General features: G+C 44.1%; 1 protein-coding gene across 1 annotated transcript in view; it reads right to left on the bottom strand.

Annotated features, from left to right (window-relative positions):
- Positions 1 to 292: 292 nt before the first annotated feature.
- Positions 293 to 19589, bottom strand: part of ITPK1 (inositol-tetrakisphosphate 1-kinase) — a 99329-nt gene continuing 80032 nt past the window's right edge. Inside the window, exons 6-11 of the mRNA XM_066607526.1 lie at positions 14014 to 14112; positions 13823 to 13863; positions 12034 to 12199; positions 10677 to 10744; positions 7288 to 7450; positions 293 to 1427 (exon numbers count right to left, since the gene is read on the bottom strand). Of these exons, the coding sequence (XP_066463623.1) occupies positions 1147 to 1427; positions 7288 to 7450; positions 10677 to 10744; positions 12034 to 12199; positions 13823 to 13863; positions 14014 to 14112 (818 nt within the window). The 3' untranslated portion in view covers positions 293 to 1146. The remainder of the gene's footprint in view (positions 1428 to 7287; positions 7451 to 10676; positions 10745 to 12033; positions 12200 to 13822; positions 13864 to 14013; positions 14113 to 19589) is intronic.

Here is a 19589-nt window from a genome sequence, read left to right as displayed (position 1 = left end):
TAAGGTCCGCAAAACACAGCCCACATACAGAGCTAAAATAAGCTCGTCTGAATGTGGCCCAAAGTGAGTTCTTTTTCCACTTAGCTGCAGCAGATGCAAATGATTCCTCTTGTTGTGAACTTGACCCTCAAGTGCCATACCTGTCACTTCCCATAGATGGCACTGTGGTCAGAAGATAACCAGTGACCATGACACCCTTCTGGGACTTGCGGTTCTGCAGCCAATGAACTCGCTGCCAGAATAGACATACAATTTTGAATAGCTTGTGAAAGTAAATGCTAAAGACGGCATCTTTCATGTAACGGAGTACATTTGTTTTAATCAGCAGGATCATTTTAACAATATATACATTTAGTAATTCTTTCTTTCTATAAAACAGAAGTAGAAGAGCTGTCCGTCCACACACACACACACAAGGTGGGAAGAAGCTGGAAGTGTTCTGACAATCACATGGGTGGTGCAGAATGTATTCTCTCATTTGCTGGGGTGTTTTGTTGCACTACACCAAGGACAATCCGACCATGATAACCTGGAAAAGACTCCCTACCAGATGGATGATTCATCCAAAGTTAATAAAATCTAGGAAAAATCATTAAGCTAACTCAACAAAGCAATGCACCAAAGAACCTAAGGAGCTTAAAAACAATAGAAAAAAAAATTTGAAAATCCTACAGTGAATGGGCGGCGATCACACCGGACATCATTTACTAGAAGTATTACTTTCTTTAGAATAAAATTTCTCTTTAAAAATAATTTCATTTTTGTAAAACATTTGCCAAAAAAAAAAAAAAGAAAAAAGAAAATCTCCATTGCAGTTGTATTTAATCTCGCTGCACATGATGGCGGTACGCTTATTTAATTAAAGCACTTTTTCTCCTGGTTGTGTTATAGTTGCGGGTAAAAAGTTCTCTCCGAGGATTCCGTTGTCAAGTGGTGATTTTTTTATATATATATATTTAGATATATACATAAAAAATAAAATAAAAAGTAATTATAGGCAACCGCGACAGAAGTGCAGATCCGATGACAAACTGCGCGTGATGCCGCAACGCTCCTCAAGTTATTTGCCCTATTTCTGTTCAGATTTCTCAGATAATAATCATGTGTTCTTTTAACCCCCTACTTGCTCAGATCGCAGTTCTGGGACTATTGAGAGGACGCCTTTGTTGCTAGTGACGTCACACAGTGCTTCTGGAAGCTGGGAGACATGGCGGAGTTGCACCCTAGTCTTTGGCTTTGCAGTTTTACAGCTCCGTTGGAGTCGCTCTCCACCATCCAGGGGTCTATCCGAGCGGTGGGAGTGCAGCACATAACGGTCGTGGTTATTTGTTCTGACTGGGGCTTATTCGCATTCACCTCTGGACGCTGAAGGATAGTTGTGATGTGGTTCAAAAGATCCCCAAAGAATTCGGGAACGCCCTCATATCCTAAGAAAAGAGGATAGAGAGACTGATGAGTTACATCCTATATACAGATGTAGCAGATTCAATTTGTCAATGAGATAACTACAAATTTCTATAGGATGATGTTTAGGCACTTGCTGTGCCACTGTTGATTGGTTGGTTATTACAGTTAATATAAAAACAGTATAATTGTTGGGTTAATCTCTCAGAATGTAAAAGTCTTTTTTAAATTAAAATGGAATAAGATTTAAAGCATGCCGCCCGTTTCAGATGACTTTCAGAATAAGCCCTTATGTGTGTGTACATAAAGAATGCCACCATTGCTGCCCATTACATGACGTGTATCCTACCTTTTCAAGTTTCCCCCATTGCATCCTCAATCTCCATTTCTCAGTTGTCTCTGAGCTGGTGGCTGGAGACTAGCTGCTATTAAGTATCCCATTCACAGAGAAAAGAAGATCTGACTGCCTCATTAGTAGCACACTCTCAGAAGTAGAAGTGACATGGAAGACATTATACAAAGACTGAGCAGTGTATCTGTGTGTATCTGTGAATGCAGCACTTATGTGAGAGAAACTGTACTACAACCGGTAGCAACAGGGACCTGACAGAAGCTTTTTGGCTGGTATAGTTTTTTCTAAACTGCACAGAATAGCAGAGTCTGCATTCTATACTTGAGGCAACTTTTGGAGGTATGGGTCGGGAAATCCTCCTGACATACCTCCAAATGCAGTGCGAGTAGACTCAGCGTGGAGGAGTTTACTTTATATTAACCTCTATTGCCCAAGCATTTTATATATGAGGAGTTTCCTATAATATTACATTCCCCTTTAAATTGAGAGTAGGCCGTGAGAAGCGTAGAAGCAAGATCCTCATCTACATGGTGTTGTTATTCATGTGTGCATTGCGGACAAAGCACTCTTCATATTAATAGAGAGATTTCATTAACATTTATTAGCTAGGTCCAGGCTGCAGCTGCCACGTTCCCAGTAATCAGATTCACGGCTGCTTGGAAACCTGATTTTATGCAAGATATGTAAAAGGTTGTCTTCTCTGCTAAGAGACTATTACAGCAGCAAGTGAAGGGCAAAAATGCTGCAGGAGCTTAAATGATCATTGTGGACTGAACAGTTGTGCATCTTTCTAATAGACTTTGTTTCTTGTCCGTTTCATTGGGGGGGACCGTTTTGATCGTGGTTATAGCTATTGCCATTAAGAAATGGGCACCAAACAGAAAAAAGTATTAGCTCCTCCCACTAGCTATATTTCCCCTGCAAGCTCCAAGCTAACCAGTTTTAATGTAGTGTCCGTAGGAGGCAGACCTCTGTCGCTGGTCTTCAAGCACTATTTGGATTCAGGGAGGCAGAACTCTTCTTGTAACCCCACTGAAGGGGGCAACCAGAACGGCGCTAACCATTCTCATCTTGGCCCCGACCTCAGCAGAAAAGAAGGCACATCCGAGCATCAACTTGAACATGGCCCACCAGCCAAAGTATCCCCTCCTTACCTCTTCCCACAAGCGCACTTTCTTCCTTGCTAAAGGCTGCTGAAATCGTGGAGCATACTGCCGCTGGATGCCACGGTTTATTTTGATAGGTGAGTATTTACGCTCACTGATCACTAAGGTAAGTATCCTGGATCTGGTGCGAATCCCTATCTCTTTGTGCCCCTTCATTTTAATCCCTACTAGCAGATGTAGGGAGATCGAATAGCGGGGTGGGGGTGGAAGGAAAGTGTACAAGGTCCCATTTTCTTAAATCCCTCAGTGCACCGCTGGCCACCAGGATATTTTTCACGGGAATACCTACGCTACTTCAGTGGGCATGTTCAGGATGCTGGCCAGGCCTAATTGAGTTCCTGTTAAAGCCATACCTGTGGGGTAAAGCTATCTTGGGTTCACGATGGGGAGGGCTGAATGCAAACAGGTGTGGTAGCTCAGTTGTTGAAAGATGCTGCTTTGCATTCCTGGAGTTGCAGGTTCAAATCTGACCGAAGCCAGACTCTGGATGGTCAGGGCTCCTATTGGTCTCTGCTTCCTGATCCTGGGATCCACTCAGAGTCCAACGACTTCTGTCACTCCACAGAACAACACCAGTTTGGGTAAGCTCTGCCTTGCCGTTAGCTCCCCTGCTTGTTACCCCTCCTATGATACTTGTAACCGTCCGTGAGATCAGTTTAGCTCCATTTCCGACACCAAAGTGGAAATCCCGAGACAAGGGTCAGCCATAACCACTTACTATGTGTGCTCTCACTGCAAGACAAAGTTTATATGCGGATAGTCATAAGCAGTTTTGTCCTAACTGTATCCTGTTACTACTGGCACCCCTCTCGTTCAGCCTTCTCAGCTCGCCCAATCAGAATGGGCACACTCAGACCTTACTAAAGCATGCATGGCGATTCTCGACAAGTTGGACCGTATGTCAAGCCCACCTGGTCGGAATGTATCTGACAGAGACGATTCCATTTTGCATGGCTCCTTTCATGATAGATCACGGGTCCCCTGCATCGTCTTCCTGAAGAGCTCGTGGAAGCACACTCTAGACACAATGGACGCTCAGAGGGCGAACTGCCCGAGTCCCCCTCCGATTCTGGACAAGTGACGAGCTTCCAAATTCTTGACTACGATGGATAGCCTAATAGTTGCCGTAACGGATACACTACTGATAAGATGACTATGAAAGTTTGTGTGACTTGTTCCTTCAGGCGCCCAGGGTGTTCTCCGAAGGTCTTTCTACCTCATGAGGATTTTGATAACACATTATTGGGAATATTCTATTCGCTGATTAACCGCTTCACTATGCCTAGGTGCTTGGACCTTATTTATCCCTTTCTAGAGGGGTTTGTGAAGAAATGGTTGGCTTTACCAGTAGTGGATCTGCCAGTGTCCCATTTGGCGAAACATACCACTTTGCCTATGGCAGATGCTTCATCTTTTCAAGACGTGCGTTACAGGAAGATGGCATCCCCAGGCAAAACCTACTTCAAGGCAGCAGGTTTGGTCCTCAGGCCAGTTTTCGCCTCAACCTGCTGAGTCAACAAAGCCGCAGCTGAATGGGTCAAACAATTGTGCAGATGTATCCTCTCCGGTTCCATATCTGAAGAATTGGCAGACATTGCACTTCAGATAGGCCAGGGGGAAAGTTTATCTGTGAAGCTTCCCTGGAGGCGGTCAGGCCCTTAGCTTGCATGTCGGCAGCTTCAGTAGCCGCACATTGTGGCCAAAAGCCTGGGATGCATATGCCTCCTCTAACAGGTCTTTAGCAAACCTCCTTTTCATTGGCGCAAGGCTTTTCAGTAGCAGACTGGATGAGATCATCGCTGATGCCACTAATGGGAAAAGTTCAAAGCCAGACCCAAACATGTGGTAGTTGTCACCTCTATCCAAGTGCTCACAGCTTTGTCGGCCAAACCTCCGTTCACCATTTTTCATCAAGGCAAGGTGGTACTACGTCCAGTTTCCTCCTTTCTACCCAAGGTGGTGTAGGTTTTCCACCTAAATGAGGACACTGTCCTGCCTTCAATCGATCCTGACACAGCTCATCCGAGCACAACATGCTCTTCTCAAAACGGATCTAGTGCAAGCCTTGCAGACCTATCTATTCCAAATGGCCCCTTTCAGACACTCAGATTCCCTATGGAATCCCAGATAGCCTGAGGTGTGGGCTTGCGGCTTCCAGAGTGGTCATTTCTTGCTGGATATGATCTACAGTGGTAGAGATCTATCATGCCAAGAGCAGGGCACCTCCATTCTGCGTTACGGTGCATTCTACTGTGGCAGTATACAATGGGGCCCTCAGCTACACAGGTGTGCAAGGCCACTACATGGTCTTCACTGCACACCTTTTCAAAGTTCTACAGGGTGCATAAGTTTGTCTCCGCATACACCTCTCTCGGTTGGAGAATTTTGCAGATGACTTTTGCAGAGGACTATAGGCTGTCCGCATGCACCCTGAGATATCTTCCCAGCCGCGAGGGACTGTTCTGGAACATCTCATGGTCAAAGCGGTCTCCTCCAATGATACGGACAAGAAAACAAGATTTTTGTACTTACTACAAAATCTCTTGCTTGTCTCGTTGGTGAGCAGGTAATCGTTCTTTTACATTTATCCCTTCTTGTTGGAGTGTCCCCTTCATTGTTGCACATCGTGCTATCCCGAGTTATCATTTTGTCATGTCGTTATATTAACGGTGTTCTTTGTGTACCCTACTTGGCTGATTCTACTGCTTGCATACTAAAGGATTAGCATTTTCAGTCATAAAAGGGGTACAACTGGTAGGATGAGCTTACACTTTGTTGCCTGTGTCTGCCTCCTAGTGGCAGTAGCTATACCCACAGTCAAAGCTGTGTCCCCCAATGAACGAGACGAGAAAGAGATTTTACGGTAAAAAAACAAAAAACTTGTTTTTCATTCTTAACCATGTTCAAGATAAGATCTCTGCTGAATTAGTATTATTATGCTCACCTCTGCAGGCTGAAAATCTGTACAACCCTAACAGCTGAGGTCCTGTTACAATTGCATCTAGGATAAACAGCCTGGACGCAGTATGGGTCTCTGCCTTTACACATGCACGACTACCCTCACTGGGAGGTCCAGAACGATGTTAGGGGGGGAGGGAATTCTATACAAGTAGTTATTCCAGATTTTCAGACATTGGGGCACGTTTATCTAAAACTGGGGTTTTACACGTTGATCTTAGATAAGTGCCACGGGCGTAAGATGAGCCAAATGTATTAAGAGGTACATGCTTCTTAAAGGGGTTATCCAGGACTGAACTCCCGATGATCAAGTCTCAGGATAGGTCCACACATTCATGACACCTGGCAATCAACTGTTATCCAGTCCACTGTCAGTGCAGATGCAGCTGCAAGCTCACAGCTCCATACACGTCGCAGTGGCCCAGGTTGGTATTGCATTGAATAAAAAAAAGTTAATGCTTACAATACCAACCCAGGCCGCTGCCGACTTCTGGCTACATCCACAATGATGGTGGGCCACACAATAGTTGACCACTGTGGTCTAAAGCAGCAGACTCCTGTCACTGAACTATTGATAACCTATCCCTACAACAGATTATCAATAGTCCAGTGCCAGATAACTTCTTTAATGTCTTTGTTACATCTTGGACAAAAATCTGTACCTTTTACACAAGAATTATGGCATAAAACACTGATCAATTCTCCACATTGTGCTTCTCTTTCAACATTCACAAAGGCAAAGCAAGCTGGAGAGATATGTACATCACAGAGAACACGCACACCCAGGAGATGATGTAACAGGGAGACGCCCGATTCTCACCAGGTCCTAGGACTCTATCCCACTGATAAAGTGAGTAGGATTTCTTGCTATTATTAACCCCTTAACGACCAGCCCATAGTGTTTTTACGTCCTCCCGAAGTGGGCTCTATTCTCTGAGGACGTAAAAACATGCTTCCTGCAGAGAATAGTGCCCCTCGGGCTGTGGACGTGACAGCTCCATGCTGTCGGTGTCCGCAGGTAGCTGACAGCATGGAGCTGTCATCCCGGGCTGTTCGGAGCCCCCCCCGGCATTGCGATCGGCGCTATGCAATGTATAGCGCCGATCGCAAAAAAAGTAAATAAAAGTACATAAAAGTTAAAGATTCAGCTGCTCTGATGGATCGGATCCATCGGAGCAGCTGAAATTACTCACCCAGGTCCTGCACGCTGCTCCCCGCTCTCCTGCCGCTCCGGGGCCCGAAGCCGGTCTTCTGCGCATGCGCGCCAGGCGGCATTACGTCAGCCGCATGCGCAGAAGGCCCGGCGGCGCGGGAGATTTAAAATCTCCTGGCTCCCGGCTCCTGTAGGTAGAATTTATAACAAAAAAATATCATGTCACAGTAATGTTATAGCAGCAGCCTCTTTACCTGGAAATGCATTTATGTCAATAACAGCGTGTTGGCCGGTTTTATTATTTATTATAATATCAATCCCAAATAGTGAGATGCCCAGAGCTTGTCGGAGAGCCTTGGAGATGGCGCGGATGACATCATCATTCGGACGCTCGAACACGCCTTCTACTTTGTCCAGCTGTGTAGGAAAATGAGGAAAATTGGAATTTGATGAAAGAAAAAAAATATATATAATTCCCAGAACCCATTTACTTCATTCAGCATTAATAGATGGAATAACTGCTACATTGTGATACATGGCAATCATGAGTATTCAGTGATGTCAGTAACCGCAGGGAGAGGGAGGGGGTCGGTGACTACCTCTCAGACATGATATACAGGCTGGTTGTCAGCAGTAATAGATGGAATAGATGTTACTGTAGTATAAGATGTGTGGATCTCATGTCTGATCACTATGTAATTATATTACTATTATACTCAGTGATGTCACTAACAGGGGGAGGGGCTGTGACTACCTCTCAGACATGATATACAGGCTGGTTGTCAGCAGTAATAGATGTTACTGTAGTATAAGATGTGTGGATCTCATGTCTGATCACTATGTAATTATATTACTATTATACTCAGTGATGTCAGTAACAGGGGGCGGGGCTGTGACTACCTCTCAGACATGATATACAGCTGGTTGTCAGCAGTAATAGATGGAATAGATGTTACTGTAGTATAAGATGCGTGGATCTCACGTCTGATCACTATGTAATTATAATACTATTATACTCAGTGATGTCAGTAACAGGGGGCGGGGCTGGGACTACCTCTCAGACATGATATACAGGCTGGTTGTCAGCAGTAATAGATGGAACAGATGTTACTGTAGTATAATATGTGTGGATCTCATGTCTGATCACTATGTAATTATATCACTATTATACTCAGTGATGTCAGTAACAGGGGCGGGGCTGTGACTACCTCTCAGACATGATATACAGGCTGGTTGTCAGCAGTAATAGATGGAATAGATGTTACTGTAGTATAAGATGCGTGGATCTCACGTCTGATCACTATGTAATTATATTACTATTATACTCAGTGATGTCAGTAACAGGGGGAGGGGCTGTGACTACCTCTCAGACATGATATACAGGCTGGTTGTCAGCAGTAATAGATGTTACTGCAGTATAAGATGTGTGGATCTCATGTCTGATCACTATGTAATTATAATACTATTATACTCAGTGATGTCAGTAACAGGGGGCGGGGCTGTGACTACCACTCAGACATGATATACAGGCTGGTTGTCAGCAGTAATAGATGGAATAGATGTTACTGTAGTATAAGGTGTGTGGATCTCACGTCTGATCACTATGTAATTATAATACTATTATACTCATTCATGTCAGTAACAGGGGGAGGGGCTGTGACTACCTCTCAGACATGATATACAGGCTGATTGTCAGCAGTAATAGATGTTACTGTAGTATAAGATGCGTGGATCTCATGTCTGATCACTATGTAATTATATTACTATTATACTCATTCATGTCAGTAACAGGGGGCGGGGCTGTGACTACCTCTCAGACATGATATACAGGCTGGTTGTCAGCAGTAATAGATGTTACTGTAATATAACATGTGTGGATCTCATGTCTGATCACTATGTAATTATATTACTATTATACTCAGTGATGTCAGTAACAGGGGGCGGGGCGGTGACTACCTCTCAGACATGATATACAGGCTGGTTGTCAGCAGTAATAGATGGAATAGATGTTACTGTAGTATAAGATGTGTGGATCTCATGTGTAATCAGTATGTAATTATATTACTATTATACTCAGTGATGTCACTAACAGGGGGAGGGGCTGTGACTACCTCTCAGACATGATATACAGCTGGTTGTCAGCAGTAATAGATGGAATAGATGTTACTGTAGTATAAGATGTGTGGATCTCATGTCTGATCACTATGTAATTATATTACTATTATACTCTGTGATGTCAGTAACAGGGGGAGGGGCTGTGACTACCTCTCAGACATGATATACAGGCTGGTTGTCAGCAGGAATAGATGTTACTGTAGTATAAGATGTGTGGATCTCATGTCTGATCACTATGTAATTATATTACTATTATACTCAGTGATGTCAGTAACAGGGGGCAGGGCTGTGACTACCTCTCAGACATGATATACAGGCTGGTTGTCAGCAGTAATAGATGGAATAGATGTTACTGTAGTATAAGATGTGTGGATCTCATGTCTGATCACTATGTAATTATATTACTATTATACTCAGTGATGTCAGTAACAGGGGGAGGGGCTGTGACTACCTCTCAGACATGATATACAGGCTGGTTGTCAGCAGTAATAGATGGAATAGAGGTTACTGTAGTATAAGATGTGTGGATCTCATGTCTGATCACTATGTAATTATATTACTATCATACTCAGTGATGTCAGTAACAGGGGGCGGGGCGGTGACTACCTCTCAGACATGATATATAGGCTGGTTGTCAGCAGTAATAGATGGAATAGATGTTACTGTAGTATACGATGTGTGGATCTCATGTCTGATCCGAAAATGTGCAGCAGTTTACAATGCAAGCAATGTGAGATGGAATTTTAAAAAATCGAATCTACACGCTGTGGAAAATATCTGCAACGTGAAATTGACCTGTGCTTTGATTTCACACCAGATTTCCCCTTTTCAAATGAGCGTGTAAAATCTACAACGAATCTGCACAAAAATATATACCGCTTGGTGCGGATTTTCTGCTGAGAAATATTTGCAGCAGATTCGACCTGTTCTAACATATCGCAACAGATCAACAGCATTACTGTATGGATTTACATTGAGGGTGCCTTCACACCGATTAGGGTGGATTTTCTACAGCTAAAAAAAACAAAAAAGAAACAAAAAAAAAAACCACTGCAAATCTGCACTATTTGGTGTAGATTTCAAAGTGGAATTCCATGTGGATCGGCAGCCGATTTCACCCATCCAAATTAAATTCAATTGAAGGGGTGAAATCTCCAGCAAATCTACTCTGTGGGAAAACATATTAAAGGTCTGTTCACAAGTAACAGAAATGCTGCAAAGTCTTTGCTGCAGAATTACAGTAATAAAAATGTAGATGGGATTTAAAAAAAATAAAAAATAAAAATCATACACATGCGGCAGAAAAAAATAATCTGCAATTGTCCGTGTACGCTGCAGATTTTCAGCACGGATTTCACCTTTTCCAATGCGATGGCTAAAACCACATCCAAATCTAAAATGTTACATGCAGATATTGACACTCTTCAACACCAAGATTAGCAGCAGATTGTCCCCTGCAGACAACCCATTACCTGGAGACGCAGCCTTACACCTCCCATGTACCAATGAGGAAAAACACAAAACTCACCGCTGTTAAGACTGAAGACGACTCTGGTTTTGACACATTGTGGCTATTGAAGAATATGGATTCTCTATCTTGAAGAGAAAACAACACATAGTACTGGTTAATATTTTTACTGCAAGGCAATAAGTCACTGGGGAGGGAAGCGGGACAAATCTTGGCAGGACTGATTTAGCTGAACTTTCAGCTTTCATGTTGGAATGTTCTGTATCCAAAAATTTAAATAAAAAAGTTAAAAATAAATCCTCAAACCTCCTACTGCTTATCCCACGCTGTGCTTGGGCAGGAGGAAGAAGTACAATGCTGTTTAGCAAAGCCAGGGCAGCCATGCAAGGAGAGCTGCATGTAATCAGCAAGAGTTTACTCGTTTATACAGGCAGATACGTCGCTGGCTCTTTCAAACGAGAAATCGTTCAGTCATTCGCGTTAATAGAAATAAATGATAAATAATGGACATGGGATGTAATAAAAGAAAATCTAAGCAGTAGTCACCTCCTTAAATAAGCCCCTGATCCAGCACAGTAGCTCCGATCCTGAAAGAAGCTGGAGCAGTCACGTGCCGTTCATCGTTTATGTGACTAATCAGCCACTCATTGGCTTCAGCAGTGGTGCTACCATGAACACAATGTGACTGCTGAAGCCAATGACAGAGTGGTCAGGGGGTCATCTAATTAGAAAATCTCTTTCACCTTTTAACACTGAAGGGCATACATGTATGCCCTCGAGCAGCTGCGATTATATAGAAAAGGCCTAGGAGTCAAATGCACCCCATACATAAGCGTCGGCTATCTGACAGCCAACAGCAACCCAGACATATTTGGTATCAACACCTCTGTAAAAATCCGATCTAGCAAAAAAAAAAAAAAAAGGGCACAGTGAACACAATCAATCAGAGAGAAAAACGGACCCATGCACCACCCCATCAAGGGGAAATAAAAAAAAAATGAAAAAAAAGAAGAAAATACTTCAGGAGTCAAGGGGCTAAAGACAGGAACAAAAAACCTCTGGTGGAGACTTTTTCTGCAATTTTTATGAATTTTTAATTATAAAACAAATCGATTACTACAAGTTGCAAGATGAAGCAAAATAAACCCTTTGGAATTGCCTGGACACCCCCCTTAATAAACAGAAAAGAGCAAATGTATACATCTCAAATATGCCAGCAGGTGGCAGTGTTGCTAATGAAATCCACTCATACATAATAAGTGGATTACAGTTCAGTCACAGGTATATTAATTGCTGCATGCATGCCATGTATAGGACAAAATTGACTTGCCTGAACTTGTAAGTAAAACTCAAATGCTGTTGGTTATAATATTCATATATTTTATTTTGTTTTTCAGAACCGCACAATAAGTCTTACCTGAGCTGCCTAGTGAAAAATTTTTCAACGACGGCCTTTCCACTACAGTGTATGAATCACCCACCACAAATACTTTGTAGAGCACAGCGTTGTGGCTGATGAAACTCTGAATGACGCAGGGGCACTGTATTGCCCGCAGACCCTCCATATTAAATATTATAGCCATCTACAATAGACAAAAAACGCAGGACGTTAGTACCATGGCTGCATACAGAATCTCCTATAAAGAGTTCAAAGGACACTTCAGGGGGAAAAAATCCATACAATGCATGGGTCTGAGGGGACACCGCTCTAATCATGTCCAGCACTTATACTAATAATGGATTCCGTCTGATGGCTGCAGATTACATACCATCCGCTCCTGAATTCATGGTATTGTATTTTGATCTATATACATGATAGATTATGGTTATATGTTCTCAGGCAGATCTGTGTGGGAGGTCACCATCCTCATCCTGCTAGACATTCAGTATCAGCCGGTGACGTCTATTATGGATATAACGCACTTCACCGTTTATCCCGGAGACACACACTTGGCTGCTTGAGAACCTTTCACCTCATCTATCACAAGTGGATGGTTATATGCTGCCAAGATGAAGAACTTGGAGTATGCTGGCAGTGTATGATGTACTCTTAAAGTGCATGTGTTTTGGTCTGACAATTGTTTATGCCATAGTTTTTGATTAAAAAATGTCACTGTTTGTCTCCTGCACCTTCTACATATCACTGTATATAGACAAGTAGTCGTCTCAATAAGATATCTCCTAGTGAAGCTGAACTGATGGCTAAAGGCCCGTTTACACGCAACGATTATCGCCCAAAATTCGGTCCAATGACCACAAATGAGCCGTCATTGTTGCGTGTAAACGCTGCCATCGTTCGCTTTTTGGTTGAACAATGATTTTAAGGGGAGCTCAAAATCCATCATTCAGCCGGAGAGAGATAACAGAGACCGCAGGCGGTGTTCTCAGCGGGAGTCGGACAGAACATTGTATTCTGTCGACAGCCTGTGTGAGAACAATGGAGCTGCCTGCAGAACACATGCTGTGCTCTGCAAACAGCTCCCGGAGGTCCTTTTACACGCAAATGAAGCTGAAAAATTGTTAATGGACTACAAAAAGATCGTTAAAACTGTCCGTCGTTCAACCATTTGACAGATTGCATTTGTGTGTAAATGTTTCCTCAGCGCTCTTCTCTCCTGCACCTACTTATGAGCAAATTTATGGCTACAACAAAGTTTCTTTGTTAAGGCCATAAATCAGGTAATAAAAAGTGCAGGAGAGTAAAGAGAAGGGCTGAGAAGCTTCCCTGTTGGTGGCTACATGTGCACGGGACGATCATCACCAGAACTGACCTTTTCCAGTGAGAATTTGGGCGACAATCAACCCGTGTAAATGTATCTTTAGCAGTCAGTCCAGCCTCACTGATGGATTTCTCATTAAGCCTTAGACTGCAGTGTCTATATACAGTGATATGTAGAAGCTGCAGAAGGCAAGCAGTGTAAAAATGTTTAAATAAACTCTATTGTAAAGATGATCGTCACCCGAAACGCATGTATTTAACTGGAAATAATTGCCCCAAAAGGCATCTATAGTCTTTACATTAGTGCATTTCCACCAATACTGCAACCACTGGGGATGTCACCAAGCTTACCCAGACCCCTGAATTGCCTCCTTTTGGGAGAATGTATAGCTTTAACAACTAAAAAAATCCTCTGCTTGAGATATACCACCTATAATGTACAGGCTATATGCATTCTATGATAAAGGAGGAATCGCTGTCATCCTACCTCGTGTGAGTTGGTCCCATGAGCAACTCTTGTCTTACAAACTGAAAAAAAAAAAAAAAGAGAAGTTAAAGCACCGAGCTGGTGGCCGGTTCATTAGTGCGCAGCAGATCAGCGACTTTTCCAGAAATGTGGGTTATATTAATACGCTTTTATAGTCATTTAATTCCGTTTTGTCTGTTAACAATACTTACTGAACGGGAAGGCTAAGCCACTTTTCTCTATGAGTTCCAATGTATCCTCTCCGCATTCTGTAGAGATCTCCATGAAGGGTGGAGAACACAGCCGTTCATCTAAAAGGGGAGGGAAAAGAACATTTAAATGGTTAAAAATACAAAATGTTCTGTCATTGGGGTGAGATAAAAAAAAATCTTTTCTGTCCTGTTGTGGGACTCTCAGCCTTTAACCTCTGACTGCGTTGCATACAAACACCCTGTGCTTCTAGGACCCTGGTCATTAACGCTGTAGCTCAGTCTGCCTTTATTGGATATGCAGACGTTTACTGTCTATATGCAATGCATTTGTGGCAGCCTGCACTTTTGTCATGCACTCCATTTCCCCATCTGTTTCAGTGATACGGTAGTATATAAGCCAGGGACCCAGCTTTCCCATTCATGTGAAGGCTTTTCAGCCTAGAGAGGTGTCTATAGAGCTAGGTACCCATCCATTAAGGTTTGCCTTGACGTGGCAGATGGGCATACATGGTTTTGATCAAATCGTGCACTAAGAACCTTGCGTTTTTATGCGGTCAGTACAAAAATCATTATGTATATGTTTGCAGATAATAAGCCTGGGTTCACACAGGGCGGATTTGCCGCGGCAAATCTGCCCGCGGCTGCTAATCTTGGGATTAGCCAGCCATGTGGAAGAGATTTCTCAGAAATCTCGTCCACACGGGACGGCTAATCCGCTGCGTTAAGTCCGGCTGAAACCGTGGCTGCGGCCGCCGCAGCCGCGGTTTCAAAAGATGCAGCATGTCTATTTACTTTTCTTTTTTGTTTATTTTCATCACGGCCGCGCTCTCCTCTATGGAGCGCCGGCCGCAACGGAAAAGCGAGCGGCCGGGCCGCTTCAAAGCCGCCTCAGCTTTTTCCGCGGAGGTTCTCCCGGCGGAAATCTCACGTTTTTTGCTGCGGCCAAACCGTGAGATTTCCGACGGGAATACGCCCCGTGTGAACCCAGCCTAAGTGTGTCGGGTGCTGAAGCATGTTTGTTACTGTATTTCTTGCAGCCATGGCTTTTTGTGCATCTTCACATTTAATTTATTTGTTGGATGTGCAGACTTTTATTTTCTCCATTCCCACAAGATCAGCACATCCCTCTGCTGAAATACTCTGTGCTGTTGAGCCAAGGCACTAAAAGTAAGCAGTAAAGCAAATGCAATATGTAAAATATAAAATAAATGTACAACAATTTTAGTGGGAAACCCTTCCCAGATCTGCACTACACATCCAGAATGTTCATTCACCACAATCCTGACAGCGGGGGTTTCTTCCATCGGAGAAATACTGTAATAGTGGCGGAGAAGAATAACCACTCATCCTTGACTTTTTCTTATGAAGGATGGGAGGAGGATATGACGAATAGCAGATTTACATGTTAAGCCGAGTTCTTTCCATGAATGGAGCTGAGAAGCTAAGTCAATGCTCAGGGGATGAGTCATGAGCCCTGAATCTAAAGATTTATTAAATGCTACAAACACTGGGAACTTCTCCAGAAGCTGCAGAGGTGACATCAAGAGACGGCATCACCTCGCAGGAAGTTGGCACCAGGAGCCATGCAGACATGGAACATCTAGAAATAATGAATGTCATCAACTGTCCGCTTAGATTGTAAGCTTTCATGATGAATGGCTCAAAGAACCATCATTTTCAGGAGGTGGGACCATGAGACTGACTCTAAAGCTTCTCCACCTTGGCCAATACCCTCATACAAAGTAACACGGTGAAGCGGAGTCTACAAACAAGAATGAGCTAGTTGGGTGACCGACAGAATGTCTCCATAAGTGCCATTATGGCCGACAATAGAGGAAGTCAGACAGCTACTCCCGGTACCAGAAATCGGAGGTAGCAGAAATCTGGAGCACAAACATTTTAGCTTGCAAGATAAAGAAATGGGTACAAAGGCCTCACCAATATTTACAGCAAGATCGATCAATAGCCCAAAAAATTAGATGCATGTCTGACAATTGCTGCAACGGATATTGCAGTTTTATTTCCAGTTGCATAGATTTCTCAGTACAAAAGTTAATCAAGCACTAATTGTGTTCTGCAAAATCAGGGCTGACACAATGCATATCATAGGATGCAGACAACAGTATTACCAAGCGGTTTCTGAAATCCAGCTTTTCCCCAGAAGCACATTTAATAGCATCACAAGCAGCTGACTTCACAGCAGAGGACTTGGGGACTCCTGATGTAATTCATATGGAGATTCTACAAAACATAGCAGCTGCAGGAGGCTGAGGACCCCCTGGTGGCGGAGCCCTCCATAGCAGAGGTGAGGTTACCCACACAGGGTTCTCCAGAGTTGACTGTAAAAGGCCTGATGGGAAGAGCGCTGGAGGCCAGGATTCTGGCAGCATACGGTACTGATAAACATACAAAGCTGGAGGCCCAGGGCCAAATCCGGGGTAAGTGCTCCACAATCCAACTTCTGGTAATTCTGATAATCTTATTTGGAGTCCAAAAACAGAGAAAGTAAATAATCATAACCTACAGGATGGACGAGATGGCCGCAGCATCAGAAGACTTAGAATTCCGAGCCGCACAATTGGTTAAATAGACACCCTCTTTCATTAATGTATTAAATTTGGGTAAGATTTTAGATGAGAAACACCAAATTAATTGGGTGTATTTACATGGGAGAATGGGATATTGGTCAGAGAAAACTCCGATTGATTTCATACTTGCAAACACGCAAGTGCAATGTATTTCGTGTGTGTGTGGGAAGGGGGGCGGTGGTGGTAGAAGCATCCTGCTTCAAAAGTCAAACAATAGAGAAATTGCATCACATGGCATGAGAGTGTGAGGAGATTTTTTTCAGCTCCATTGGAAAGAATGGGTGATATTACACAGGGGGGAGTATAACTTCGTGAATAGAGGCAGGTAGGGTCAGGGACTGGACGAGTCAACCGCCTCCATTCACAGTAACCAGGCAGTCGCTCATAGATCAATGATGGTCTGCTTACACAGGACGATCGTTGTTTGATTTTTACGTTTGCTGAAACTGCACAACCAATTATTGTCTGTAGTTCAGTTGCTGCCAGCATTCGCACTGAATGATTATTGTTCAGATTCCCACAATCCAGCCAAAATCTGAACAATTATCGTTCACTGTAATAGGGCCCAATCTCACAAAGTATCACCCGTGTACATACATGGGTATGTGTGTACATACATGGGTATGTATGAAAAGTATTGCCCGTGTACATACATGGGTTCTTATTACGTATGATTTCCATGCATCTAAAAGCACAGAAATTGTACATGAAAATCGCCCGTGTAAATACACCCTAAGGCTGCATGTCCACGGACGTGATTCCGCCAGCGATAAATTGCCAGCAAATCACGCTGTTTGAAGCTTTCCATAGCCTTGCTATGGAAAGTACAGCCACAGCGTCCACGAGCGGAGAATCATACCGATTCTCCGCTCGCGTGATTCAAATCGCAGCATGCTGCGATTTGCCGCAATTCTCCGCGGTGAGTCTATCTGTCAGGTAGGCTCAGTGGGGACAGCAGTTAGCTGTCTCCTGCTCCCCGGCGGCGGCGATCTGCCGCGGGATATCGCTACGCTCGTGGACAGGCAGCCTAAGGCCTCATGTCCACGGGCAAAAGAAGAATTAAAATCCGCAGCGGATTTTAACTCTTCTCCCGCACGCGGATCCGCACCCCATAGGGATGCATTGACCACCCGCAGGTAGATAAATACCCGCGGATGGTCAATAAAAGGGATTTTTTTAAAAATGGAGCATGAAAAAATCTGGACCATGCTCCATTTTCGTGCGGGTCTCCTGCGGGGACGGCTCCAGCGGGTTTCTATTGAAGCCTATGGAAGCCGTCCGGATCCGCGGGAGACCTAAAATAGGAATTTAAAAGAATTAACTCACCCGCAGCGGACCGGGAAGGTCTTCTCTTCCTCACGGCCGGATCTTTCTTGCTTCGGCTCGGCGGATGTGCCTGGCGCATGCGCGCGGCACGTCGGAGACGTGTCGGCGACGTGCCGGAGGCATATTAGCACTAACTGCTTAGGTTAATCAGCGCTGCTGATTAGAGCCACCTGATTGGCTCTTCGGCACCACGTGACTACACAGCGTGCACGCGCATTGCCTTCAGCAGCCGTGCACTACACACTACAGTTAAGCAGACGTGCACTACACACTACACTTAAGCAGCACGGGGTTAGGTTTAGGGTTACGGTTTAGGGTTAGGTTTAGTTTGAGGGTTTAGGGTTAGGTTTAGTGTTTAGGGTTAGGTTTAGGGTTGGGGTTTAGGGTTAGGTTTAGCTAACCCTAAACCATAACCCTAAACCTAACCCCGTGCTGCTTAAGTGTAGTGTGTAGTGCACGTCTGCTTAACTGTAGTGTGTAGTGCACGGCTGCTGAAGGCAATGCGCGTGCACGCTGTGTAGTCACGTGGTGCCGAAGAGCCAATCAGGTGGCTCTAATCAGCAGCGCTGATTAACCTAAGCAGTTAGTGCTAATATGCCGGACACGTGCCGGCGACGTGCCACCGGCGTGACAAGTTCATCCGCCGGCCGAAAAAGTAGATCCGGCCGTGAGGAAGAGAAGACCTTCCCGGTCCGCTGCGGGTGAGTTAATTCTTTTAAATTCCTATTTTAAGCGCCGATGTCCACGGGGCAGGAGGGACCCGCTGCAGATTCTCCATGGAGAATCCGTAGCGGGCCTGATTTTCCCCGTGGACATGAGGCCTAAAGGTTTAGATTTTACAGTCACAAATCTCTATCTGTAGTCACAAATGCATTGTACATTGCTGCCACCTAGTGGAACACTCAGCTAATGATACCATGAGCGATAAGATTTCTTAACAGTAACAATTTCTTTTTGTATATTATTTATATTGTTACTTTGTGTTATCAGTGGCATGCAGCTATTGCAGAACTACAACCCCCAGTATACCCAGATATTTTTCTTATGTGTGCTCCCACAATTATTTGCATTGCCGTATTTAACTATTCAAGATAGTCCAATAATACTGCCCATCCTTATCCGTCTTGGTTTCCACTAAATCAGTGATAAAGGCAGACCGGCAGGAGCAAGAGGGGACAAGGGTAGCGCAATACAATGGAATGTGAAAAGCTGAGTAACCACCCTTACAGGCAATGTGTGATGGCCATCAGTGATTTTCATGCATTATCTGTTACCTGGGAAACAGCTGAAGACTCGGGGTCTCATTTGTCTAGGTTTTTTATTGCTATGCAATTAGGCATTACTTTTAGTAAAACCCTCACTGATGTTAGGATCCGACCCATGACTACGCCATCCTAGTGCAGACGACCAGTAGCCTTGCTGCCACATCCACTGTAGCGGTGCCCAGAGCCTGCTCACATCTTGCTGCCGCTCTCACACCCACTCACATTCTGATGCAGTCTTAGAGATCAGAGAACTGCAAAATGTAACAGACAGAATCAGGCCACACTGCACCATCTCTGGGCAAATCAAACTAGTTAATATTGTGCAAGTCAGGAATCCCCTCGCTATAATCTGTCACAGAACAAAAGCCAATCCCTGTGTGACTGCTGGTCGGGTAAG

The sequence above is a fragment of the Eleutherodactylus coqui genome, chromosome 6, assembly GCF_035609145.1.
Source record: "Eleutherodactylus coqui strain aEleCoq1 chromosome 6, aEleCoq1.hap1, whole genome shotgun sequence".
Classification (NCBI taxonomy): domain Eukaryota; kingdom Metazoa; phylum Chordata; class Amphibia; order Anura; family Eleutherodactylidae; genus Eleutherodactylus; species Eleutherodactylus coqui.
Note: the sequence above shows the minus strand (reverse complement) of the source record. Positions and strands in the feature narration are given on the sequence as shown.